Here is a 27,701-nt window from a genome sequence, read left to right as displayed (position 1 = left end):
TCTGCCACCTCTGCTGGGAGGCTGTTCCACTTATCTACCACCCCCTCAGCAACGTAAAACTTCTTCCCATTGTAACCCCGACATTCCAGTTTGAGAGGTTCTGCTGTGGTCAAGCGCTTGATGACATCATCGGGTGGAAATCTAGCGGTTAGTGAGGTCGTTGGTTGGGTGAGGGGGGTTTATCTGCTCAGCGCTGCTTGCTCTGGGTCTGATAGCGCTCCTATCTGCAGCGACCAGCGGGGATCTGGGACGCTCTCTATGAATGCCCCGGGGAGGGCAGATTCCTGGATGCGTATTATCTCCAAAATAGATGGCAGTGGCATTGAAGTGGAACAGCCTCCCAGCAGAGGTGGCAGAGGGGATTATCTCCCCGTTCTTGCTGGAGACCTGTGCGGGGGTTACGGCGCCGCGGGAGTCTGACGTAGGGGATACTTTGTAACCGCGTTATAGAAATCGCCGCATCTGCCCTGACTTTACCGACCAAACCTGTGATTAGAGCGCAGCGAGACTGTCAGCCCCGGGGTCTCACGTGCGTCTCGTCGGCCGGCGTCCTCTGATGTTTAACATATTTTAGACGACGAGCCCCCCTTCTGCCAGATTGAGAGCGGAGCAGATGGGGGGCAATTTCCGCACCGAGCCCGATGGCACGAATAGTCTGAAATTCTTCATGCTCTGTTGCCATAGCAGCAGAAAAAGACTGTGGAATGGAATCAGTGTAATGAATATAAAGACCTTAAACCTCTCACTGACGCCGGAGTGGCCATGAAGGGTCGGTTAATTTACCCCAACCTTCTCTTTCTGATGCCCGTGGTATCTGCACCTCCCTTGTTCTGCTGCCAACCCAGGGGCAGGACCCCCCCATTTACTTGCTTGGTGTTGTTGTTGCCCCGTGGCCCCCCGTGTCCATCACCCTTTATGTGTAGGACGCTGTCATGTAAATACCCCGATCCCTCCGTATTACCCCAAGGTATTACCTGCGATTGCCCCTGACTGTAGTCATGGTAACAACATGGTCTGGCAAGTACCTTTTACTCTCCTGGGGGGCAACGATGACCGATCCTGACCTATTTATACCAAATACATGATGGCCAATATTGGGGTTCCTTGGGAAATCCGCGGGGTGATATCTGATACCCCCCAACCGGCTCGAACCTAAACACCTGACAGCGGGTTCCCGGGGGGTCTGTGCGCGATCAGTGACCCCTGTCCTTGGGGCAGAATCACACCTAATCCCCCAAACCTGGCCATAATCTGCCCTCGCTTGGTGGGATTTCATACGAAGAAGGGACCTATGAGCTCTGTTACCGTACTGTCTTTGTTACGAGTTCTGTCTGTTTTTTTGGTGTGTGGGGGGGTAATTCTCTGTATTTAGTTGACGATGCCCCTTGTGTCCCCTTGCAGTGCGATGAAACCCCCCAAGCAGACGGACGCCGCGAGAGAACAATTCAAGGATGTTTATTGGAGGGTGACGTCACATGGCTCTTTGCACTTTGGAGAGTTTAAAAAGGTTTAAAAGGCATAAAACCCGGAGTCGTGATTAACCCTTCGCGGGCCGAGGCCTCCGGTCCGTACGACGCGAGAAATGGACGAATAACGCGGAATCTTCAGTGAAACGAAGTGCGGATCGAGTTCTATGCAAGAGAGACGATTACAAGGTGATGGCGGCCAGACGACACGAGGGGGGGGTCCGGACACGGAGCCCCCCCCAACACACACGGCGTCTCCTTCCAACAGTCACACCGTTAAATGCCTGAAGTTACAGCGATGGTGAGTCGGGTAGAACCCGTAACGATTCGATTCACACCGACAATCCTACATGTCCTAGAGGTGCAAATATTATCACCCGCGCCCGTGAGAAATGTACCCAAAAACTGCAATTTACTCCCCGGTACAAAGTCACGAGTCGCCTATCTGCCCCTGACCTTCCTCAGGGGGGGTCTCTCAACTCTTTAACCCCTTAAGTCCCTAAACCCATTAATGACAATGCATTGTGAGCCGGGACATGTATGGGCTTGGTCGTGAAGGGGTTAACAGTCTTTCCACCTTAATTCCTGGAAATACGCGGCAAATAACTGTACAATATAGCTTAAAAATCCTATACGTTAACCCCTTCCCGCTTACACCGACCAATAGAAATGGCCGTTATCTCCGTGGCTGACCTATTCCGATACGCGTTAACCCTTCGGGTAACACGCAAGGTCTTTGCCTTATTATTAACCCCCCGTCAGCAATACTATGTACATTATCTATACATTAACCTCTAAATAGTTCAATATGCTTCTGATACATTCATATATTTCATCCTCATATGATACTAGGATTCGCGGATACATAGAAACAGCCGTGCGATTATTATATGTTACCGTGGATACGGGCGACGGAATGCGTTTATGGGTTTTATGGAAATATAGAATAATTGTCCTGAGTACGGCGAACGAGTCGTATCCATATCACTGGAAACTTTAAGAAAATGATTACGTGTCGTGTCTGTGGCCACGACCGGCCCTTTCCAAACGGCGGGGGTTGGGGTCGCGAGACGATGAGGATTGATGATTTATTGATATATTGGTAATCAATTCATGGATTCATTATTGCCCCTCCCTGCGTGTTTCTCTAGTCAAATTATTGCGCTGTAATAACCTGATATATGGGGGGGATTTCCCCCCCCATAGTGCCAGCTCAGGTAATTACCCCCTGAACGTGTGAAATTACCCCGAACACGCCTGTTACGGTATCAGTTCAATGAATGGCGTTAGATATGTATCAGTGTTCTATGATTATTAGTATAGTAATAGTAATAATAATAATATTTAAAGTATTTTGGAACCAATAGGATGCAGGCAGAGCTCGGTCGGATCGGCGCCCCCTGCTGGAGATGTTTATAAAGGCACTGGGGGGTAAAGCAGCCGAAAAACCTAAAACGGATCTCCTGCCAAAAAGTACGATCCGCCACCATAAATGCATTTATTAAATTTTCTTTAAAATGGGCGAATTTGTTAAATGTGTGCAAATATTAGTCATTTTTTAAAAAAATTCTATACATTTTGGGGGGAATAAATTATGGCTGTTTATTGTGTTTGGAAAGTGTTCCCCAAAATATTAACTGTACATTATGCAAGTTAGGCGAAAAGGCCCTAGAGTTCTATGCAAAGAGAAGCAGTCTTTCCGAGCGCTAACTACCCGGGCAGATTTCTGCGCATGTACATGGTCCGGGATGGGGGGGTGATGATGGGTTTTTTTTGGTTACACTAAAATTGACTATTTAAGCTTAATACGAAGTTGGGCGCTACGAGTAAATTCCGGCCCGTGTCCTCGACCCAAAAATCAATCAAAAAAGACGAGGTCCGTATCGCCCTCGGTAACGGGTCGAGAAACACGAGGCCCGGTTCTAGAGCCCGTCTAACCGTTCTAGGTCTTTGCGTTTAATACAACGCTTAAAAAAAAAAAAGTCCGATACCCGCCGAAAGTAACGGGGGGGACCGGCGCCAAAAAATGAACGACCTCTGACCTCCGGCGCGGTGAAGACCCCAGCACCCCGTTAACGTGTGTGTATATATATATATATATGTGTGTAAATGTATATATAAATATCTCATTCTACCAAAGCCTATTAAATACGCGACCCGCAGAAATATCTCTATATTGCAACAACGGATCTGCGGACGGCGAAAGGTTTGGCGGCAGCCGCCGGCCGGGATTAACCGCGCATTTGCTGGTGATATTTCGTACGCCGCCGCGCTCGCCCTAAGCGGGGCAGAGGGGTCGAAACAAACACCCCTCCCCCGTCGGAGTCTTTTTTTAACAATTGGATATACTAAGTTACGAGTTAAATTGCACTTATTTGCTACGCGGACCCCACAAGTAACTAAAGCCCTAAGGATATATATAATATATAGTACTATCTAGGTACGGCGCTTCTGATTGGCCGCTCTGCCCGCCGCGCCGTCGCGGCAACGGACTATAAAGGTCACCTGGATTTTGCTACAAAAAAAGTCCAAAGTGGTTTAAAGGCTGGTCCTGCTCTTCAGTGCAAGAATTATTCAAATTATTGTCTTAAGAAAACCTGAGCTCGAGTCTCGAAAGGACCTTGAATTTCCGGGTCCGTTTATTTCGTATAAATTTGTTGTTTTTTTGCCCTGAAGTGGTGAATCTCGGCATCCCGGAGACTTCCCATCCACGACCAACTTCTCTACGACTTCCGGCTCAGGCGCGCCGTTTACCAACGCGGCCCTTCCCGGCAAAAAATCCCGAATGGGGCGTCTGTCGGCCTCCGCTTCTCTCTCGTTATCCGGCGCTGCCTTCTCCAGACCGGACGATCCCGGCGGACGGATTCATCCCACCGGCAACCGGCAAGAAAATGGCTCCCAAAGCGATTGAAATTCCCCGCTCCTTTTCGGGGGTCTTCAGAGGCTCATAAGATGTCGTCGTAGTCCAGCAGTTTGGAGTGCTGCCGAGCCTTCCACAGGCGGTAGAGGCGGAAATCAAAGTACGTCTCTATCAGCTGCTTCCCTACGAAGACAAAGCGTTCAATAATATAACTCTGGATCAGACGGTTTAACCGAATCCCTCGTGTCGGGTTAAAAATACGTTTTTATAAATATCGCTATGTTTTCTTTTTTACCCCAGTTGTAGTTTTTGTCCCGTAATATAAAGTTTTCAGGCAGCTGCATATCAGCCGTTTGTATGATTCCCGCTCTGTTATCTGACCCCCGATCTACTAAACACCGCGACTCCTTATCATACTGCCTGTGGGGAACAATAGAATGGCTCAGTCTTAATCACCCAGCCGGACTCTCTGACTCATTAAAGTCTATGGAGGACGGACTTCATTAGCATCGCCATAAAGCATCAGCTCAGTGCGGTGTTTGAGCCGGGAAAGTCACCCAAAATATCACATGATTTTTTGTTTTTTTTCCTAAGCCGACGTTACTGTTGGGAATCCCCCCGGTAACAGATTGTACTGATCCCCCCAAAGTCTGGAGAACACGTTGGTGAGCCAGCCCCCCAGCTGGGGTAATAATGATCCCCGTAACCCCGTTAGATGTCAGATTCTTTGCAGAGACGTCTTCCGTGTGACCTTGAGGGGGATTGTAACGGACATCTTGGCGCTGGATGGGGGGGAGATGCTGATCGCTCCTGGGAGACGCAGCAAGGTTTTTAATTATGGGTGGAAAGTGAATTCCCTGTCACCAGCTGCGCTCTCTGCCCTCCATAAAATGGCATTTGCCCCGGGGGGGCTCATTAGTCCGTCACATCTGGGGCAGCTCATCGCTGTTAGATGAGTAACTATTGATAGAACCCCAGGGCTTTTTTTTAACAGGATATGAATTTTACTTAAATGGTGAAAAAGCCCCTCTTCCCACCCCTGCGGGGGGTATTTCTGCCCAATCTTACCTTGTGCGGAAAGTTCCAGAGGGGATTTGAACTCGATCCGGTGAGGACTCATAAGGTTCTTCAGGTTCTGGAAAAGCTACAACAGACGGCCATGAATGGGTTAATAACGGCAGCACGGGGCCCGTCCCTGCTTATTCCGCACCATTATAAAATAAGTGGCCCGTTACCGTCTATAAAGCGATCTCACCGTCAGGCCATTGCAGTAACTGTTTAGCGGTTAATTCCCTAGCCGTGCCGACGACGCCGTTACCGACCACCGAATAACAAATAATTCATCCTGCAAACCCTGCAGCTTCGCGTTTAGATAATAACTCCGATAATTCGTATTATTCTATAATTAATATCTACCCCCCCAGCTCACCTTCTCCCCGTTGGGGTTTCCGAGCACGTAACACCCCATGATGTGAATCGCGTTGGGATCCGGGTTCATTTTGCTCATTAAGCGGCTCAGCTTTCTCCAGAACCTGGAAAAGTAGCATTTATTATTAACCAGCCTGTAAATAGTTAATGACGCGCTCTTTATTACGCAAAGCAAATACAGCAGATCCGTCGCCGTCTCTTCCCTCTGCGCAAAAGACGACAGAAACATTTAAGAAAGGGTTTTTTCTGTTTCTATGGCAACAGACTGTCGGTGCCTTTTTGTGCGTCACATGACATTTAAGCCTTCCCAGCAAAATGCTGAATAAAGCTAAATTTTACATGTTTACATATGATTTAGTTCTAAAAGTGATACATTCCGCGGGATGGCAGAACCCCCCGCGAGGCAGACCTAATCTGCAAAGTTACTTTACTGTCAGGGTGGTAGATAAGTGGAACAGCTTCCCAGCTGATGCGTTAGAGGCTAATACAGAAATAAATGGCCCTTATTATACTAATTTCAATTTGATAATGGGGGGGTAATTTAAAAAAACACACGGTGAAATTCACTAGCTAAGGCGAGAACCGAATACTGTAATTTCAACCCAAAATTTCTGACATAAACCTTTTTTTTTTTAATTGCGTGCTGGGGTTTCACTTTATTATTTATTTTATTTGAAATTAACCCAAATAAAAGACCTTCGCATTCTATGACATCGTTTTAACCTGCGTATATAAAAAATATCTATTTTTTTATATAATATTTCCTCAAAAAAGAGGTTTTATTATCATATCGAATCAATATATGGGGCGCGATTAAAAAATATATATAGAAAAACAGTAATTCAGAAATTTTTGGTTAACAATAAAGTTTTGTGAATATAAATTATAATGTATAAAATATTATAATTATATATTTATTATTTATCATTATTATTGTATATTATTATTATTGTTATATATTTATTATTTATTATTATTGTTATTTATTATTATTATTATTATTGTTATATATTATTATTATTGTTATATTATTATTATTATTATTATATATTATTTATTATTAGTAGTATATATGGCGCCATCACAGGTCCCGCAAGCACATTGTTAATGTTTTTGTCATTAATATTGAGTTATAAAACCCCTTTTTATGGTGAGAAATGACATCACACTGACTTACATTATAAGATCCTCTTCTTTCTCCACTTTGGCGAACGTAGCGACTTTGTTTTTCAGCAGGTATAAATACCCCGGCCCCCCCTGCAGGAAGACAACAAGCCTCAGAAAACCGGTGCAGAAGTGGGATGTTTTATTAAAAAAAAAAACCGATAGAAAATGTAATCTGCCAGCGGGAAATGTCTGCGATTTGGGGGGCAGAAGCACTTGGGGGGTTAATTACATGGTATTAGAAAATGTATCTGCCCCCCTTCCTGATTGGCTGATGCTGTAACTTCATTATTAACAAGTGCAGGACTCGGGAGAGGGGCTACCGGCTTGCCTTTACATAGCGCCTCATGGCAAATCGCCCAAATTTACTTATAGAGCATACAATATTTATTTTTCTTGATAAATATAAGCATTTTTTTTACTTTTCTTTTTTTCTCCCGGTTACCGGCCCCCTATTCCCCCAAAGCCCCCCCCCCCAGTGTTTGGGGTATTTACCCACCTGGCAAAAAATGAGCATCTCCCAGATCTTGCAGCCTTTCCGATATATATTGAGTTTCTTTTCGATCTCCTCTGTGAATAGAGAACGCGTCAGGAAACGTTTTAAAGCTGCTGTCCCACCCGCTCTGCGGAATTTATTAAATGATCCCTTAAGAGCCGCATTCCCGCTCCTGCCGACCCCCCCGACCCTTCCCGAAACAATTCTTTCATCGCGTAAACGTTTTTATCATTCCTAATTTTGCTGGGAATGCCTAAATATCACATGACGTAAAATCATGCTGTGGTAGGCTGTTGCCATAGAAACGGGAAAGGCGTCTTAAAAGCCTCTGTTTAGTTTTAATGTGATTTAATTAAACTTGTAGCGGGAATAATGAAATGATGGATCCGCAGGTTTATTGGCTTAACATGCGAGAGAAAATTCGTCTGCGTAGAATGGCGGATTTTAAAGATCTGGAATAAAAAAACGTTGCGTCTCCGCTGACAAATATATAACTTTCTTTAACTAGGATTCGCAGAGTGGATTTCGAGGGACCTACCTAGAATATCATCAAATGTCGCGTGTTCGTGATCCTAAAACAGAAAAGAGTAAATGTTGGTGAACAGCAATCGAAATAAGATGTAGGTTAATTGGTCTCCATGGAAACGATTGTATCCGCGTACGGTTAATGTGTTTGTTTTAGTGAAGAAAATGATAAATTAGGATTTCTAGTAATATGAAGATGTCTGCAGCCAATATTAATGAGGTTTTTATTTGTGGATCCGCAGCTCTCTCTAGGAGAGATAGAAATATATTTATAGGGGGGGTGATGTCACGTGATGTCATAAGGTGGGGGAAGTGAGTGAATGCAGTTCTCTTCTGTTTATATATAATAATACATTATAAGACATGCAAGTTCCGTTATAAAGACTGAATGTCTGGGCGCGCATGCGCCGGAGCCACTTACGTATAGGATGGGAATGATGGACGGGTCGTCCCTGCGTATGATGGTTGGAATATATTCAGCTTTGGGGACTTTGGATGAAATTAGCTGCGGAGGAAAAGAGAAAATTGTGAATAAACACCAGTTATTGGGACATCTCGGTCTGTGACGTCGGCACCGATAATATGATCTGACTCTGATTACTGACAGCGATCTTTAACTGTCGGAATGGGGGAGCCCTGTAATTCTACCCCACGGGCAGGGGGGCAATTGCTTGACCAGCCCTATGTAAACATGATTATCTTAGAGTGTATTTATAAATGTGTGTGTATTAGCATAAATATTAATGTGTGTGTGTGTGTGTGTGTGAGCATGAATATGTGTGTGTGTGTGAGCATGAATGTGTGTGAGAGCATGAATGTGTAAAGTGTGTAATAGTGTGTTTGTGTAAACATCTGTGTGCTGGTGAGTACGTGAGCTATGAGGGGGGCAAGGGGGACGATAGAGCCACTTGGCTTTACCTGCCCTTCAGGTAATCATTTCTCACCATAATTTTGGGTGGGATGAAGTCCTCCCCGTCGCAGGACAGAACCTCCATCTCTCGCTCTGCCTCCCAGTTCAGATCCTTGCATTCCTCGTCGAGAGCGGAGCAGGAGTCCTGCAGATCGTGGCCTAATCCGGACGGACCAACAGTTAGGAGCTTGCAGGGTCAGACAGATGGACAGACAGATACCCCCCTTCATACTGACGAGTGGCACTCAGGGTGATTCTCCCCCGAGGGAACCGGCACTGAAATTGACCCCAGAGAGGTGCTTTTGTCTGCAGGAAGGACCATTTTGCCCCTCATACTGCAGGGGGCGACATTCTTAATAAATCCAGGGCTTTGTGTGATAAAATGGGTATGACTGTGTAATCCCGCGAGAAAAGGGAATCATTGGATGAGGTTTTGGGACCTCGGAGGTCTCTTCTTCAGATGGTATGTGATAAAAGTTAAGTTTGGAAAGCATTTTTTTTATACCCGCCATGCACTCGTACTCACTTTCTCTGGAGTCGTGGATGGAGTCTGCCTTCACGGGTGTGGGGTCGCTCCAGGACCGGCTGAAGCTCCTCTCTCTGCGGTCGGCAAATGCTGGAGCAGCAAAAACAAGGAGAAGACGATTAAATCACAGGCCTCTAGCCTGAAGAGCTGACGCTCTTTCCTATAGATTTAATACATCTTTTCCCCTAAAGATGAACTGAAAGCAAACCCTCCCGGCATCCGTTACCCAGAGAGCGAGCAGTCCTGAGGCTCAGAAACCCCCCAAATATATGGTGATCTCCGAGGGACCCCAAAAATTCAGCCATTTTTCTTTTATTATTGTCTTACTTTGGGCCTTCATCCTGCGGCTCCCGACCATCCGTAAATGTTTGCGAAAATTCCTGACGGCAAGGAGAAGGGAAAATGAAAACGAAGAAAGGGTTAAATAGAGCGTTTATAATCGGAACAAAGTGTCTGCTGTGGGTGTGGTTTCATGCTAGCCACACCCCCTTCATGCTTCATGGCAGCCCCACGCGTTTTACTCATGCTCGGACCGCCTAAAGTCTCTGCCCAGGCCGGATTGGCTGGTTTGTGTCACATGATCGCTGGACACACTCTGTGGCCGTTACTATCGGTTATGTTCTACTCATGAGGGGATTAAACATGCGCAGGATAGACATACGGCTCCTGAATCTAAGACGAGACCAACGACTGATTAAGGTTTGAGAGACGGGCCGACGGGGGCCGATCTGCCGGCAGGTTCTGGGTTCCTGAACTCCCGGCACCTTGGGGGTTTTGCGCTCTTTTGGGTGACGCTCCATTAACTGGCAGCACGTCGGGCGAAGCTCCCCGGGCGAGTTGGTTGGTAAGGTGCCATCGGGTTCCGGGGCAGGAGCCGCGTCCGTGTTGGGGGGGGGTGAGACGTGCTCCTGACGGGTGACGTGTGGCAGACATGTCGTCGAGCTCCGTGGGAGTCGCTTCGCTCTCCTGGAACACGAGAATCGCTTCCGCGACGGCGAATCCGGACAATAACCGGGGGAGAATCCGCTTAATCTGGAGCTGTCGTCACGGACGGGAAATCGAGTATTTCTGGCGTGGGCGGCATTAATAACGGCGAAGGAGGGAGAGAGCGCAGCGGGGGCCGCGAACCCATTCAGCGCTTGGATGTGCGGAGAAGCAATGTTTCCAGTTACTACCTTTTGGGGTTTTTTAAGGTGAAATTTGGGTTTTTCAGCCCCAATTTGCCGCGCTTTAATCTAAATGGTGTCTTCACGCTCCAAGCGCCTGTCCTGGTGGCCTGGTTGGTGTTTGCTACGGTCGGGGATGTCTACACGACGCCATGAACAAACCTTTGCTGGGTGACGGATTGCAAGCTCTTGAGCCCAAAGCATGGGATGTTAGACTGAACGCTCTGATGCGCGTCAACGGCCAAAGGTCTTCTCCATCAAGCCCTACCTGAGCTACCTGCCTGCATGAACCTGCGCGGAGGACCTGGTGGAGGACCTGTGCGAGGAACCTGCGCGAGGGGGGCCCACGGGAAGCCCTCATGTCGCATGCTCGTCACATCGTTAGACAGTTTGAGGAACGACAGCCATGGTTGCAGAAGACGTCCCTACCTCTGGATGACGGCGGCCGAGTCGTTCTCCCTCTTCCGCCTCTTCCTCTCGGCGTAGCCACGGAAAGCCCTGAGAAACCGTGTTTATGTCATTAATACCCCTGCGCGGGGCAAAAAGCACTTCACAGCGGGGGGGGGGCATGAGAGACACCACGGTGACGCACAGGAGACGGGTGACCCGGCCCTCCGACCGCACAGAGACGAGACACGGAACCGGTACCGCAACCAGACCAAAGCCGGAGGGGGCAACGCTCACCCCTCCTACAGACCCCGGAGTGCGGGAAACAAGCAAAGGGGCAACTTTACAGAGGGGTAATACAGTGAAGCACAACACAACCCCCCCCGTCATGTGCCGCAGAGCATACACTCGCTTTATAGGGTGAAAAAAAGCATAAAATGGCCGAGACATGTGACAACCCACCGGCGGCTAAGAGCCACAATAGTCTCCTTGTCGGGCTGTCCTACTGAGAGCTCCTCAGTGTTTAGGGGTCTCTGTGCATGAGCACAGGTGTAACCATCACTGCAGATCCAGGGCTAGGGGGGCCAGGACGGCGGGGAACGACCTCCCGGTACAGGCTGCGGCACAGACGGGGGGCGCATGCACTCTAATGCCACGGCACGGGGTGAAAAAACTCGGCACAAAGAATGATGCAAAAAAAGATACTTACGAGATCCTGCGAGGCGCGAGGCGGAGGAGAGAAGGAAAGCGGGGTCATCAGCCACGTTTACACGCTTTATTTACTTTACTTTATGTATCTGGGGGTCCCGGCAGCCACTGCCGGCGGGTCACGGGTCCTACGCTCTGCCGGTTACGTGACGGCTCTTTTTGGGGGGGACACGGTGCAGACGTTCTGAATGTATGCAGCAACACCTGAAGTCAAGCAGCTGAAAGGTGCATTAAAAGCTGCTTGCCCTCAGGAGCTTCATTTAACGGCTTCTATCGTTGGCTCTGAGCCCCCCCTGTTCTTGGTTGAAGCGAATGCCCCAATTCTGTCAAAGTTGATGCCTCCCTGGATGAGATCCCCGCGTCGGCTCGGCGGGATTAGCGCAGGTGCGTCTCAGAAAGCCCACTCTGCCGGATGATGGCCTCGGGGCGAGACAGTCAACGGCTCGGAAAACAGCGAGCGCTCAGAGCGGACTGCGTCATGTAATGTATGGGGGTTTTACTTTACTGAGAGGAGGTAGATAAGTGGAACAGCCTCCCAGCAGAGGTGGTAGAGGCTAATACAGTGAGGGCATTAGACATGCGTGGGATAGACATGCGGCTCCTGAATCTAAAACGAGACCAACGACTGATTCAGGGCCGAATGGGGCCGATCTGCTGGCAGGTTGGGGGTGGAATAATCGTGGGTTAAAATAACCCCATTGCTCCTCCGTGTACTGGGCTGTATGTTCTGGTTGCCGCCGGGGTTTGTGGGTAGTTAGGGAAACGCGCCGGGGGGGGTATTTGTGACTCACGCTTGCATAGTAGTCGTGGCTGTCTGGAAGGTGAAAAGATTTTCCTTCGGGAACCAAGTCCGGATCGGGACGTCGTCTGCGCAGGAGAACGAGATTAAGAGGGATTAACAGAAACAGCTCCGGAACCCCGGAAGCAGCATTAACAAGAAATAAAACTTTGCCTATTTTGGGGAATTTTCCTCTTTTTGTATATTTTTCGGTCGTCGTCGCTTTAAATTTGTTAAATATTAAATACGGCCGCAGGGTTTATTTCCGCGCCTGCGCCATCTCAAGCTGGGGGGCTCGTTAGAAAGAGATGGCCACTCACTAATGTAGCCACTAAAGGATGGCTGATAGGGATTGTGGTCGCCTCGGCCCGATCGCGCTCCGGGTAACCCCTGGAGGGCCGGCGCGGACACTCACCGGACACCCTGTCGATGCTGTACATGCGCTCCAGCTTCTTCCTGCGCCACCCGGACTCGCTGGCCTGGTGTTGCTCGAGATCGAAGGAGTGCTGGGTGGGCACGTTGAGCCGGGGGCCGTTTGGGCGCTCCCTGGAGTTCTGCCGGCTGCCCGACCAGCTCTTGGAGGGCCGGGTGATGTTGTGGGCGCTGCCGGAGCTCTGCAGGGGCGGGTGGTGGGGCCGGTGCTGGTAACGATGCTTGTCCTCGTGCCCGGACTTCATTACCACCAGCTCCAGGCTGTCGCTGTGCCGGTCGGAGAGCAGGGGTCCATCCCCGGAGATGGTGTAGACGCGGGGCTTCGAGCCCTCGCTGGGCAGCTTCTCCCGCCGCTCCTCCGAGAAACTCCGCTCCAGCTTGCTGTCCGACGCGGTGGAGAGCCGCCGCTTATTCTGCGAGCTTTGGGGCATTTCGGGGGAGTCCTCTTGGACCAGGAGGTGATCTGAGGACGAGCGTTAATTTACCCAAAATGATAGAAAATAAAGGAAAAAATATTCATCTACAGAACAATATATGCGTCTCTTTACCCCAAACTCCCGCCCGCCGCCATCAGAAGTGCCGGCTCTAGCGGGCTGTCTCCGCGTATTGTAACAATAACGGAAGATCTCCACGATGCTATTGGATGATAGGACTTGTAGTCACATAAACCCGGGGGGGATATGGAAGAAGAGATTTTCCGCTGATAGTCGGTGCTGCGCCACGGAGTCTTTTCTGCTCTCCTTCCATATATCCCGGGTCTTCTGAGGACTACAAGTCCTATCATCCGTAGCGGATATCTTCCGTTTTCTGCTGCAGCGCGCCTCGGGATGGGAGGATTTCTGGCGGAGATATAATTTGATTATTTGATATAAATGTATTATTTCTCTCTCCGTTTCTTGGAATTTAAGGTTTTCTTTATATTTTTGTTCTCTTGGATTTCCGGGTCGGGGAAAATCCGATTGAATTGATTGAGACGCGGCCTCCGCGGCGGTATTTAAAGCCAACGTCACGGCTGATTAAAGCCCACCTGTCAATCATTCAGCCGCCGGCAATCACCCCGGGCTATTAGCTCAGCGATCCGCCGGCCATGAGTGGGAGGAAATGACTGCTTTAGTTACCGTTCGTTTTATTTAAGCCCGGAGACCCCACGCGGGTGTAATACGGGGTTTAAAGGAGCAGTAAATGAACCGCATTCAGTTTCCGAGCCCATCACTCCCAGCCGTCAGATCTTTACACGGAGTTCTAAGGAACCCACAATTAGAAATCCAGATATTTAATTCTCCTGCTGTAAAGACTCAAACCTTAATCAGCCGTTGGTCTCGTCTTAGATTCAGGAGCCGTATGTCTATCCCATGCATGTTTAATCCCCTCACTGTATTACCCTCTACCACCTCTGCTGGGAGGCTGTCCCATTTATCTACCACTCTCTCAGTAAAGTAGAACTTCCTTTTATTCCATCCCAGCCTCTCACTATCAAGCTACTGGATTCTTCTGAAAACCTGAATTCCGCCCAAGTTGAGCCAAACCTTACATTTCTAGGGTTTGCCATGTGCCAAAGCACCTTCCCTCGCCACACGCGTGACCTCTGCCTCGTTATGCGGCTTCACGCGTGTTTCCACAGACGTCACGGCTCCTGCAGAGCGGAGGCTGGGCGTCGAGACTGTAAACGTGCGCTAAAGATGTGAAACCCGTTTTATTGGGTGATAGGGAGCCTGCGGGGGGCGCCGGCGCTGCGGTTGTTTTTGGGGGAAGTGACTTTTTGTTTCATTAGTTTTGGGCGAGGAGGTGCCGCTGGGCTCCCGGGTAATGAGGCAGCAGATTGATAGAATTAATCTCGCCCAGACGTTACCTCGCGGTATAAAAACCAGCATCTGCTCCCTTATTTTCTGGCTGCGAAGCTCGTTTTGGGGTAAAGATCTGCCCTTTTAACCTTCGCTGCTAATTAACTGGATTTTTTTTTTAAAGTCTGTCTCTCAATGCACAGCCTATAAAACGGAGCGTTTAACTGGTGGGACTACAACTCCTATGATCCTCTGCCCAGAAACTGTCTTTTATACAATCGCTTGGTTTTTGCGAATCGTTTTCTTTATCAAATGTTCCAGATTCGCTTTTCTTTGAAAAAGTATCTTTTTCTGGAGGCGTCGAGATAATTTAATCAGGCAGCGGATTCTACGGCTTTACTGCCCTTACTGCCAGGATCCTCTGATATATGAAGCATGCATGGGATAGGCATATGGATAGATAAATGAAACAGCCTCCCAGCAGAGGTGGTAGAGGTGGTAATACAGTGAGGGTATTAAACATGCATGGGATAGACATACGGCTCCTGAATCTAAGACGAGACCAGCGACTGATTAAGGTTTGAGTCGTTACAGCAGGAGAAACGGGCGAGTAGACGGGGGCCGCCGGGGGCCGATCTGCCGGCGGGTTCCGGTGTTTTTCTAGGTTGTCGGTCGTTTCTGCTGCCGCGGGGGGAACTCACCGGAGCCGTTCTGGCTGTCGGGATGGGTCTGGGACAGGTAATCTCCGAAGGCTTTGGCGGCTCTGAACATCCGCAAAAAAGGGGAAAAAAAACAAAAAAAAGACATGTTAGGGACGGGGGGGATTGGTCACACGGCACAAACACCAGCCCCCGACAACCTGCCCAATTACCCCACGTGCTGCCCCCCCCCGACAGAAAACGGCACCGCATTCAGAAGAGGCGGCCGAAGCTCGTTAAGGCGATGAGCGCCGGGCTCTATTCCCAAAGTGCGAGGCGGAGAACCGGAGGGGCCACGCGGTCAGGGGCCGAACAGTCACGGGGGGGGGTGATTGGGAGGCCGGAGACGGAGAGCGAAAATTCTTATTTTAATGTCGTAGAAACGGCTGAATTCGGTGGAAATGCGTTTCTGGGTCTGCGGGGTGCGGTTTATTAACTCCCATTATCCCGAACCAAATCCCTTCAATAGCCCCCTTTGACCCCCCCTGACATGTCTCTCTTGTCCCTTTTTTCCTCCCTGCCCTCCCCCCAATTATCACATTCAAAGCCCACGGAAAGATCTATAAAAATCCTTCCAGAACGGCGTCCGCCCACGGCCCCTGCCTCCCTCGAGATGCCCCCGCGGTCTGTCACGCGGCCCCCCGGGGGGATTAGGTTCCGCTCAAGAAACAGGTTTTTTTTACTAAGCACAGAACCACCGGGGGCCACAGATCCGAACCCGGGGGCCCCCGTCAGATCCGACGCGTTTCTATACTTCCCGCCGTACATCACTACAGAATCTGTTGGCGCTCTATAAATCCACGGGGCAGATTACAGGACAGAACACGCCGACTTTTTTGGAGCTAAAATCTATGGAAAATACCCCAAAAATGATATTGGAAAAGTAACGCGACGGGAGGGGATGTTTTGTTTCTGTAAAGGCAGACGGTTTTTGCCGGCGGGGGCCAAGTGGGCTTCGCGAAATCCTAAACTCGGCCCCCGGGGGGATATGTAGAGACTGGACACAATAGGGTTAATTATTGGGATCCATCTCCCGGGAAATACAGATCTGGGGCTCTAGATGGCGCTCTCACCCCCCCACATACTACTTTAACCCTTTGCAGGGACACACAGCCAACCATAAAATTAAAAAATATATTTAAAAAAAAAAAGATTTTTTCTTATTTTTTTTGACATTTTGGGGCATTTTGCGGGACACCCCGTGTTACCCGGAGCCGGCGTCTTCCAGAAGGGAAAGCTTTGGGGGGCTTAGACTTTAATCGTCGAGATAAAATGTTTAGTGAGACCTCAACTCTGGGCTTAGTGAGCGATGCCCCAATCGGAAGGGTCAGTATTGCCCCAGAGGGAGGGCAGATGTCTTATACCGGAGGCATTAAAGGGCTTCTCCAGCCCAGGGTGGGCATTTCCCCCCTTGTTGGGCTACAATCCCCACTATCCAGTGCTAGCTGCTGAGAGTACTGAGAGTCTTGGGGTCACTTTAACCCTTTAAATCTTATGCTTTGGACCCAACACTTGAAAGGGTTAACTCTGGGCATTTATTGATCTTTGGTGCTGCTTTATAGCAATAATCAAACGGTAATTAATTATTTATTTAATGCCGACTTTCATGGGATTTCCGCAAAGTGAGTTTAATTAAACCGTGGGGGGGGGGGCTCTCACCCGGTGTGCTTTAAAAAAAAATGTGAAAAACGTGATTTTCCGTCAACAAATAATAACTAAAACCAACGCATCAATTTCTAGAAGATACCGATATGGGGGGGTATGGGTTAAGGCGTTTGGGGTCTTCGCTGCGTCTCATTTCTTTCTCAGACTGCGCTACTCCTTCAAAGGGTTAACCATGTGTTGTCAGCCTAACCCGGCCCGGGTGGCACTCGGTACTCCTATAACCCCCCGCACGGGGCGGAGAGGGGCAAAACCTCAGCCTCCCAAAATCTCTCTTACTATTCTGGGGGGGAAAGAGGTTAATTACAGGCTGTGGGGCGAAAAAAAAAATGACATTTATTGATATAGCGCCAGCAGATTCCGTAGCGCGGTATTAACTACTATTATCCTCGGTAAAGAGCTCTCGCTCGCCCGTTTTGCTCGCCGCAACACGAGGAACCTACGCGGCTGGGTGTCTCTTCACACTGGAGATGGTGTCACGGAGCGGCGGCACTCAGTGAGACCCCCCGGCCCTCGCGGCAAAGCGTGAAAAGCACGAGACGCGCGTACACGGAACGTGTTCTTTAGAGCGTCCCGGGAGGCCTTCGATTATATTATAACCTTGCGTTCCAGCGACTGGCTAACGTGGGGTTAATTCGGTGGATGCGTAGAATACTGCGGGTTGCGGGGCACGAATATAATGCCCATCAGCCTCAGCCAGGCGTGTAAAGAGTTAATGACTTCCGCGCGTATCGGAGGAGCTTGCGGTGAGCGGGCAGGACACGGTGCAGCGAGGGTTAATCTGTGTTTAAAGGGTCCCCCTAACGGATGCCGCGAAGAATAATGTCTGGGTATATTGCTTAACCCCTTCATGCCAAGGGTAAGAGGGCTTGGCTCGCAAGAGCTGACAATCTAGAGTGAGATCTATAAATATATATAAATATACGATGCCCTTCTTATTGTCTCTCGAAACACGCTGACCTTTTCTGATGAAGGTCACAGAACAAACCTTACGTCACAAATACCCCAAATAATACCCCTTATACCCCAAATAATACCCCAACTAATGCCTCAAATACCCCAACTAATACCCCAACTAATGCCTCAAATACCCCAAATAATACTCCAACTAATGCCTCAAATACCCCAAATAATACTCCAACTAATGCCTCAAATACCCCAAATAATACCCCTTATACCCCAAATAATACCCCAACTAATACCCCAACTAATGCCTCAAATACCCCAAATAATACCCCTTATACCCCAAATAATACCCCAACTAATACCCCAACTAATGCCTCAAATACCCCAAATAATACCCCAACTAATGCCTCAAATACCCCAAATAATACTCCAAATAATGCCTCAAATACCCCAACTAATACCCCAACTAATGCCTCAAATACCCCAAATAATACCCCTTATACCCCAAATAATAACCCAACTAATACCCCAACTAATGCCTCAAATACCCCAAATAATACCCCTTATACCCCAAATAATACCCCAACTAATGCCTCAAATACCCCAAATAATACCCCTTATACCCCAAATAATACCCCAAATAATACCCCTTATACCCCAGATAATACCCCTTATACCCCAAATAATAGCCCAACTAATGCCTCAAATACCCCAAATAATACCCCAACTAATGCCTCAAATACCCCAAATACCCCAACTAATGCCTCAAATACCCCAAATAATACCCCTTATACCCCAACTAATACCCCAAATACCCCAAATACTACCCCAACTAATGCCTCAAATACCCCAAATAATACCCCTTATACCCCAAATAATACTCCAACTAATGCCTCAAATACCCCAAATAATACCCAATGAATACCCCAAATTATTTTCCATCTGCTCACAAACTAAATGATTTGTCTCTCTGTCTCTCTCTGTCCGTCTCTCTGTCCGTCTGTCTCAGAATATGAAGTGATTCCAGCGGGTGATCCGTCAAACTTTTAAAAGCAAAAATGTAGGGGGGGGGAAGCAATTTTCTGTCTGTTGGCTGCGTTGGGAATAAAATCCGTTATAATTCCGTCCGTCCGTCTCTGTCTGTCTGTCCGTCTCTCTGTCTGTCCGTCTCTCTGTCTGTCCGTCTCTCTCTCTCTCTCTCTCTGTCTGTCCGTCTCTCTCTCTGTCCGTCCGTCCGTCCGTCTCTCTCTCTCTCTCTGTCCGTCCGTCTCTCTCTCTCTCTGTCCGTCCGTCGGTCTCTCTCTCTCTCTGTCTGTCCGTCTCTCTCTGTCCGTCCGTCCGTCCGTCTCTCTCTCTCTGTCCGTCTCTCTCTCTCTCTGTCCGTCCGTCTCTCTCTCTCTCTCTCTGTCTGTCCGTCTCTCTCTCTCTGTCCGTCTGTCGGTGACCTTGGCGGCGTTTTCGGTGCGTGTTGCGTTTGGCCCTTTTAACTCTTTCAGTGCCTCACTCTCCGTATAGTTCTGGGAACGGGGTAACGAGCAGATCATGTAACCAGAAACGCACAAACAATTATTTAATTCCCGCTATAAATCGGAGCGGCGCTGCCCCTTGCATAACCTGGCGCGCCGTTTAGTTAACCTGCCGGCAGGATCCGTAACCGATCCGTGAAATTCATATTCAGGCAGTGGGAGGTTAATTAATCGAGTATTAAAATGTCAGCAGCGGGGGGAGCGGGCGAGGGAGCGGGCTGCGGGGATCTCACCTGGTGGCGCATGGGCTGGGACAGAAAGTCAGTCTGAGGCTCGCAGGAAGTGGCAAAACTGCCAGCAGACGCCACGCGTGGCCCCCGGCCGCCGACTAACGATTCGCTCATTTATCTCACAAACGCACCCCGTGAACTCTTTCCTCCTAAATCTGTGATTATTAACAAAAAACGAACGCTCCGCCTCCTCCATACCTTCTATACGTGACCTTGGGGAAGCTGAGAACCCGGATTCTATATGTGTCTCGCTCCCCCTCACACTCTGCCCATCCCGCTCCCCCTCACACTCTGCCCATCCCGCTCCCCCTCACACTCTCCCCATCCCGCTTCCCCTCACACTCTGCCTATCCCGCTCCCCCTCACACTCTCCCCATCCCGCTCCCCCTCACACTCTCCCCATCCCGCTCCCCCTCACACTCTCCCCATCCCGCTCCCCCTCACACTCTCCCCATCCCGCTCCCCCTCACACTCTGCCTATCCCGCTCCCCATCGCATTCTCCCTATCGCTCCCCGTCTCGCTCTCCCTAACGCTCCCTGTCCCGTGTCTGTTTCCTGGCTGTTTATTGGCTTCGGCTTCTGTTCCCCTGCGTGATGTTTCATGTTTGCCTCTTTGTAATTAAGACGTAATAATTACAATTATCTCTGCCTGCTCCAGCGCTTCGGGGGCCGCACAGATACAATGCAGCCGCCAGAACATTCACTGCTACTGAGAGAGTGGTGGATGAGTGGAACAGCCTCCCAGCAGAAGTGGTAGAGGGTAATACAGTGAGGGGATTAAACATGCATGGGCAAAATAGTCCTAGGGGGGCAGCTGGGGGCATCTTCCCTGCTCGTAACCCAAGTGCAAAGACAAGGCTTGGATTCGAGATCCACAAAAGCCTCGGAAACTTCTCCCTGATCTCGGTGTCCGCCAAACCAATATCCGCCCCCCCCCTGCCCCCCCGCGGATCCCGGCACATTCCGGCAAATTCACCAAACGCCTGCGTAATGATTGGGATAATACGGAATCTATGAACGCTCGCAATAACGCAGCCTCCCCCACATTTCAGTTACAAATCTCACTCGTTCGAAGAGCTGGCAATCTATCGCTGCCTGCGCAGGGAGTGGAACCTCCAAATGCGACGCACAGCGAGGGCATCATGCAGGGGCAGCTCTGTGCCAACTCCCCCTCCCAGCAGACAGCTGTTACCTCTACGGCGGCACGGCGAGGCTCCTGTGTGACTCCCAACACCGGGGCCCTGGGGGCCACTCACCTCACTTTGGCTGCTACGTTGGAGATGGTGTCATTCCTCAGTGCCTTCCTCTTGGAGACAGCCGTGCCCATGGTCCTTGGAGAAGACGAGGATTTGGGGACACATCCGATCAGCCTCGCCGGGAGCAGACACTATGACAATGCAGGGAGTGGGCTTGCAGAGGCTGGGTCCCTGGGGTGCGATTTGCCCCTGGGGTGGGTTACGGCACATGAAATGCCCCGGTGCTGGGTCCTGCCCGGTCCGGCTGCCCGGCTCCTGTGTGCAGCTCCTCTCATTCAATGCAGAAGAATGGAGGAGGATGCGGTGGATCCGTCCACACACCGATACGCACACTGATACATACTAACACCGCTACACCGACAACGCACACTCCTACACGACACCGGACACTGATACACACTAACACCGCTACACCGACACCGGACACTGATACACACTAACACCGCTACACCGACACCGGACACTGATACGCACTAACTCCGCGCACCGCTACACTGACACCCACATCGATACACTGCTACTCCGACACGGCACGCTCCGACACCGCACACTGCCACCGCACACTGATACATACTAACACACCGCTACACTGACACCGCACACAGATACAGCCTCGGGAAGCTGCGCCCATGTATGGGCAAAGGATGTGCCTGGAACCCTCCTACCCAGGCACTGACATCAAAGGAGGCATGGAGAGGGGGGAGAGCGTTCTCTGGATGGAGGAGGGACAGAAACCTGCAGAGGAGGAGAGTGACCTGAAAAGATGGGGGAGAGCGCAACCTGGAGAGAGGAGAGAAAGCAACCTGCTGGGGAGGAGAGTGACCTGGAAAGATGGAGAGGGGGAAGTAATCCGGGGAGAGGAGGGAAAGGAACCAGGATTGGGGTAACCTGGAGAGAAGGGGGGAGAGTTACCCCTTTAAGTCACAAAATGTTTCTCTTTAGAGGCGGAAAAGAAAATATTTATGGTTTTTATTGTTTTTTTTCAGAAATGTTTTTATTTTGGTTTTATTTTAATTAAACCAATCAGATTCAATAATAAAAGACCCCCCGGCGGCTGCGTGCAAACCACACCGGCACACAAAGGGTTATTAAGCACCCATTTTGGGAATTTCTCCCTAATTTTTGTGAATTCATTTATTTCTGTAAAACGGTATTTCTTGTAAGAGAATTCTGTGCTGTTGCCACCATAGTCTGTAGCGCAGTACAGAGACAGCGCAGCTTCCGCTGGAGGGGGTCGCGGCCTGCGGCCCCTTCCTGTCCAGATTCCCTCTTCCTCTTCTAGGGCGATTATTTCCCAAAAACCTGATCTCCCCCCCCTCCCCCGCAGGGTAAATCTCCCTGGATTCAGGATTCACCTGTCGGCTGAGAGTGATAGGCGGCACTTTATATCATTTATACCCCGATAGATGAGAATAATAATCCGTTCCGGAATTCTAATCTTTCCAAAAATGTTTCGGCCCCCAGTAGTTTTGCCCCAACTAAAGTTGCCCCCCCCCAAATAAAATCTACCCCTGGACTCGGCATGTTATTTTGTGGGTAATGTCCCTTTAAATCTGCATTTAGCGTCTCAATCCCATTGGCTTCCGGCTCCCGGATAACCTTTAGATTGCAAGCTTAGTGAGCAAGGCCCGCCACGCCCCATCTTTAGTGCTGGCAGAGCTCGGGAGGCTCTTCACGCTCGTTTCAAAAGAGATTTAAGTGAAATCAGTGAGTTTTTCACTCAATTTTATGGGGGGGGGGACATTTATTTCGTCCAACTTTATTTCGGTTTCCGGTTCTGTTTTTGGTTAAAATTATTATTTTTTGGTGTGATTTTTTTTCTGATCATTTCTGATAATCAACAAACATTTCTTTCCCAAATCGTAGTTGATGATGATGATGATGATGATGATGATCTTGCTGTGACATCACATGTAATTCTTGTAGTCTGAGTAACACGTGTGTGGTATGTTATGGATGGGTTATAAATGGGGGGCGGTTATGACATCACAACCACACATTTGGGGTTCACCCACCCTAAAACTCCTATACTGGGATTTTATAAGTGGGGACATAATGGACCCCCTTGGACCTTTAACCCCTCGCATCCTGACCGAGTGTCACTAAAATGCTACAGAGAGAGACCCCAGGAGTTGGCGGAGACTCCGCATGGGGGGTCCGTGACTCTATAAAGAGACCATGAGGAGGGTTTGGTGACCTGGTTTAAGTGAGACAACTCTGTGATAGATAAGTGGAACAGCTTCCCAGCAGAGGTGGTAGGCCTGGATCAATCTAAATATTAGAAGCATTCTTTGGATATTTGCTCATTATTGCTGAAATTAATATATATATTTATTATTAGAAATGATATCTGCATTTTATTCTTTTATTATGTAGTAAAAGCGATTTGAGGAGCGGTTCGCTGTGGGTGGAGCCAGTTGCCGCGGTGACGTGGCGGTTTTGCCGTAATATTAATGAAATTGTTGCGGAATTCGCATCTCGGGCCGCGTGAAAGTTTAAATTTTTTTATCTGAAAATCTTAATACTTATTTTACTAAAAACCTATAAAAATAACCCTTGTTTTTTTGCCGGATCGCTCCGTATTCTGCCGTCTGGAGCAAAGACGTGAAATAATTCTCTGTCTGACACGTACTCCGTGCCAAAAACTAACACCTGGGCCGTGCATGCGCGGGATAAATAATTCACAGAGCCGTCGGGGGGGTTATTGTATAGCGAGGCGGGCGGGTATAGTTGCTATAGGGACCTAATCCCGCTGGCGGCCCGACGTATGGATCCTTCTGTTCTCACCGCGTGCCGGCAGCTCTTTGCCGGCCCCGGTCGGGTCTGCGTCGGTTCTGGTGGCAGGTGGTCCGTGTCACGATTTGCCGGCCTCCCGCGCAGCTGAGGGGGGAGCTCCCCGTGACTCCGCTCCACACCACGTGACCTCATCCAAAAAATATTTGATGCTTTCTGCGGATCGGCCGCCGGCTCGCGTGTGATGTCATTGGCCGCCTGCTCGCGTGTGATGTCATTGGCTGCCTGCTCGCGTGTGATGTCATTCGCCGCCTGCTCGCGTGTGATGTAATTGGCCGCCGGCTCGCGTGTGATGTCATTGGCTGCCTGCTCGCGTGTGATGTCATCGGCCCGCTGGAGCTCCCACCGGTATTTCCACTTCATGCCCTGAAAGCCCCAAATGACCACCTTGGGCTCCTAGTGGGACCCCGGGGGGGTTCTGTCCCCAGATTGTTGCCCTCTTAGCCCCTGGCTTTCCCGCGTGGCAGCCAATCGCGCAGTTCGTGTCAGATGTCTCTTCGCGATATATCAGATAATTAATGGTTTAGCGACGTCGGGGAAGCGTCATGACTCCACAAAGGGTTAAAGCCTCGGCGGTATCAGTTGGGTCCAGCGGTAAAGGAGTTAATGCCGTTTGGAAAAGCCCGCGCTGGATCTCTGCCCGTCCAGTTCGGGGGCCGCTCAGGGGCCGCTCGGGGAGATCGGGTTTCCTCCGGGTTTAATTTTATCCGTCCGCGGATCTGAACATTTGGCGTCAGATTATCCCGCGAGGGGCTTAAAGGCTGACAGTTCTGGGGCGACGTCATGGAAATAGAATATGGGGTGAGGGGCAGTTACTTACTCCCAAGCATCGAAAGGTTAAGCTGCTCAGAGGGGGGCACTGGAGTCCAGTCCGTGATGACACTTTGGGAGCCCCGTGTCCAATCCGGCTCCTGGGGGCCCCGAGCAGCCTGGAGCTGGATATTTAATAATTAATGACGATGTCGGCGAGGGGCCGCGGTACGAAGGAGCCCCCCTGATAATTACTGAGCTGTGATTAATTATTGAGGGTTGTAGTTACAGTCAAGACACTTGATCCGCCACCCAGCCACATCCTTATTATATTTTTTCTCCCATTGATTTGATTGATTCCACCTCCGTAAATACAAACTAAAAGGGCGGAAAAAACACTTTGGGGCCAAAGAAATATCTGTCATCCCTCCGTGAAACGCTGATCTATCGGCAACGGTCTGATTTATGAGCTTTTTATGCATTTAATGTATAACTAAACGGTGACAGATCGGAGCGCGCCGCCTGGTGAGGCAGAACTCTGGTCCACAATGGGTTAATGATAAACACCGTTACTGATCGTAGTGGCGATGGACGGTGAGCAAATCTGAGAAGCTCCAATTTCTTTTGGTTTATAGGATGAGGGAGAGATGGATTATGGGAGAAATCCAACCTTAACGTCGGCCCCTCGGTCAGGTACCACGGAAAAGGTCAGCCTCGGGAGCTGCATGTTATTAAATTGCAGCCGCGCCGAATCACCTGACCCTTGAGCATAAACACAATGAAGGCTATGAACTTAAAATGCATGGGTGGGGCAGTTCATGGGCAGGGCTAATATTTAGCTCCACCCATGAGGTTCACATGAAGCCTTTCCGTAAAGTCCAGCCTTCTCGTTAACTTAAAACTAAGCCAGCACGGCGTGGGGGCAGCTACTGGGCGATGACACCCCAGACCCTCAGTGCAAACCTGGAAGACGGGTCATAGGCACCCATAACGCCCCCCAACAGCAAAACAACGGGGCCCCTGTGCTGTGTGTATGGAGGAAATCTGTTCCTCTGGAATTAAATGCCATCGGCTGCTTGGCGTTAGATTGTGAATCTACCCAGCGCTGTGACGCTCGCTGGCAGGGGAAGGGTTAACAGAAGCAAACCAATAGGAAGAATCGTATCGTTCGCTACAGAATCGGCATTTATTACAGAAAATATCAATTTACTTCATCCTGGGCGCGGGGGCCGGTGGGGGCCGGCTGGCTCTAGCTTTCTATACCTCGGACACAAGTCTCTAAAATCCGCTCACTTAGTTCCGATTTAGATTTGAAGCGGCGGCGGCGGGGCGGCGGTGAGCTGCGTTTAATTTCCCTTTTTATGTGGAATTTGGAAAACGGTTAAAATGTTCCAAGAAATGAATCCAAATGGAAATCACTTCCCAGAACGCATCGGGGGCCGGGACCGGCTCGACCCGCTCATTCTAATGGCCGCCTCGTTCTAACGGCCGCCTGATTGGGGTTTTTTTTAGATTTGGCCAATTTCCTGCAATCTAATTGAAAAAAGGTTCAGAATTCATCGGAACTGAAAAAAGCAATCAAAAAACGTGAACTTTTAAACCGGTTTAAACTTTAAACGTCTTAAAGAATGAAAAAAAGATTAACCCAGGAGCTGCCAGCAACAGAGGCGACCCGATCCCATCCCCCGTTAATACACCCACCAATGCTGTGAGGCGGATTTGGGATCTCCCCAATTTTTTTTAGCCTTAATAGAAAGAGCTTCTTATACACAGGCTGCGGAGTTAACCCTTTAGATATATTGGCTTATTTTTAAGGGCGTTGTAAATGTTTTTTTTGTGTTAATTGATAGTTTTAATCACTTTTATATTATATTGGGGGGGTAGAGCTACGAGCCCCCCCCCCAATTAGTCTTAATGTAATTCTCTTGCTGACATCGATGTGCAGCTCTGTGTCAGAAGTCCGGTGGTCGCGCATGAAGCGACTCTTTAAATGATCTGCGTTTCTGTAAACGTCACGAATTTCCCTGTCTGGGGCAGAAATATCAGAAACGGGGAGAAAATGAAGACTGGGAGGCTGAGGCCGTTTTAAAGAGTTTATTTTTAAATATATCAGTACATTTGTGAAATGTTATCGAATTCACCCCATCACAGGGCAACCTTTTCTGTATGACATCACAGCGCGCACACAATGCACTGGCCAGGGGGGCAAGTGGATCCCGCGGTGGTTGAAGCGGCCGGTTTGATTGCGTTTTATAGGCTCTGTACCTAAAGGGGTTAAACACGTGTGCAGACTTATTCACATACATAGCAGAGACCCCTGAGACCCCCGATGCCCCTTAGAGATTCATTTTCCAGTTTGGCTTAAAATGTTATTAGTGCAAAATCCACGAGAAATAACACAAGAATTCATTCAGCGAAGCGGCTGTCCGTTCTCGGGGGGGGGGGTTGGGGAATTCACACTGAAGCCCCCCGAGGGCCATTGCGGCAGCAAACTGTCCAGGCACTTGAATAGATACTGGGGGTTCCCGGCGTCCAACGGAAAAAAAAGAAAGAATATAATCGCTTTGGTATAAAATGCCCACCTTTCGGTAATTACCCCCGCCGCTGGGGTGAGGATCAAAGAACATAAAATCACCCCGTCCAAAAAAAAAAAAACCCCAAAACATTTAACTAAAGAGAATCGTTACCCGCTGAGGACCTAAAATCGCACTTTCCGTACCCGTCTCCGCAGCGGAGAATCTCGTCTCTCGCCCGCCACACCCTCTGTATCCGATCGCCCGCCGCACCCTCTGTATCCGATCGCCCGCCGCACCCTCTGTATCCGATCGCCCGCCGCACCCTCTGTATCCGATCGCCCGCCGCACCCTCTGTATCCGATCGCCCGCCGCACCCTCTGTATCCGATCGCCCGCCGCACCCTCTGTATCCGATCGCCCGATGGCACAAGCCGTGAAATGATAAGCGTTTAAGGCTGGAAAGTTTTTGGCTCTTGCCGGACTCTGTAGGCAGGGTGAGTCCGGGGGGCCGCTCCTTGCTCACCCCTACGTGCTACATATTGCATTTCTAGAAGTTGCCCGTCACCGGGAGCTGGAACCGCGCAGGAGACCCCGCCGAGGCAGGAGGGCAGGAGCCGGGGTAAAGCCGAGGGGGGGGGGGTTCAGCTGATCTCCTGCGTTTTATCTGCCCCCTGGCGCCGCGCCGGCCGTTTGCGGACCTCCATTTCCGCGTCGTCGTCCTGCGGAGGAAAATAAAGA

At 49.7% G+C, this 27,701-nt stretch overlaps 2 protein-coding genes across 5 annotated transcripts in view; both read right to left on the bottom strand.

The window, feature by feature from the left end:
* Positions 1-3,976: 3,976 nt before the first annotated feature.
* On the bottom strand, positions 3,977-21,287 carry NSMF (NMDA receptor synaptonuclear signaling and neuronal migration factor). The gene is made up of 15 exons (XM_053473815.1): positions 20,906-21,287; positions 15,329-15,390; positions 12,830-13,309; positions 12,428-12,503; positions 10,971-11,039; positions 9,703-9,755; positions 9,376-9,465; positions 8,884-9,008; positions 8,361-8,444; positions 7,953-7,986; positions 7,418-7,488; positions 6,932-7,011; positions 5,756-5,858; positions 5,395-5,470; positions 3,977-4,509 (listed from the first exon to the last, which is right to left on the bottom strand). The coding sequence occupies exons 1-15, from the start codon at positions 20,974-20,976 to the stop codon at positions 4,412-4,414; spliced, it is 1,572 nt and encodes a 523-aa protein (XP_053329790.1). The 5' UTR covers positions 20,977-21,287; the 3' UTR covers positions 3,977-4,411.
* A 6,060-nt stretch (positions 21,288-27,347) lies between these two features.
* PNPLA7 (patatin like phospholipase domain containing 7) overlaps positions 27,348-27,701 on the bottom strand; it is a 31,227-nt gene continuing 30,873 nt past the window's right edge. For all 4 annotated transcript variants that reach the window (XM_053473808.1, XM_053473811.1, XM_053473809.1 and 1 more), the window contains one exon: positions 27,348-27,682. In XM_053473808.1, coding sequence (XP_053329783.1) covers positions 27,605-27,682 — 78 coding nt within the window. In that variant the 3' untranslated portion in view covers positions 27,348-27,604. The remainder of the gene's footprint in view (positions 27,683-27,701) is intronic.

The sequence above is a fragment of the Spea bombifrons genome, chromosome 8, assembly GCF_027358695.1.
Source record: "Spea bombifrons isolate aSpeBom1 chromosome 8, aSpeBom1.2.pri, whole genome shotgun sequence".
Lineage (NCBI taxonomy): Eukaryota > Metazoa > Chordata > Amphibia > Anura > Pelobatidae > Spea > Spea bombifrons.
The sequence above is the reverse complement of the archived record's forward strand: the minus strand, read 5'-3'. Positions and strand labels throughout refer to the sequence as shown.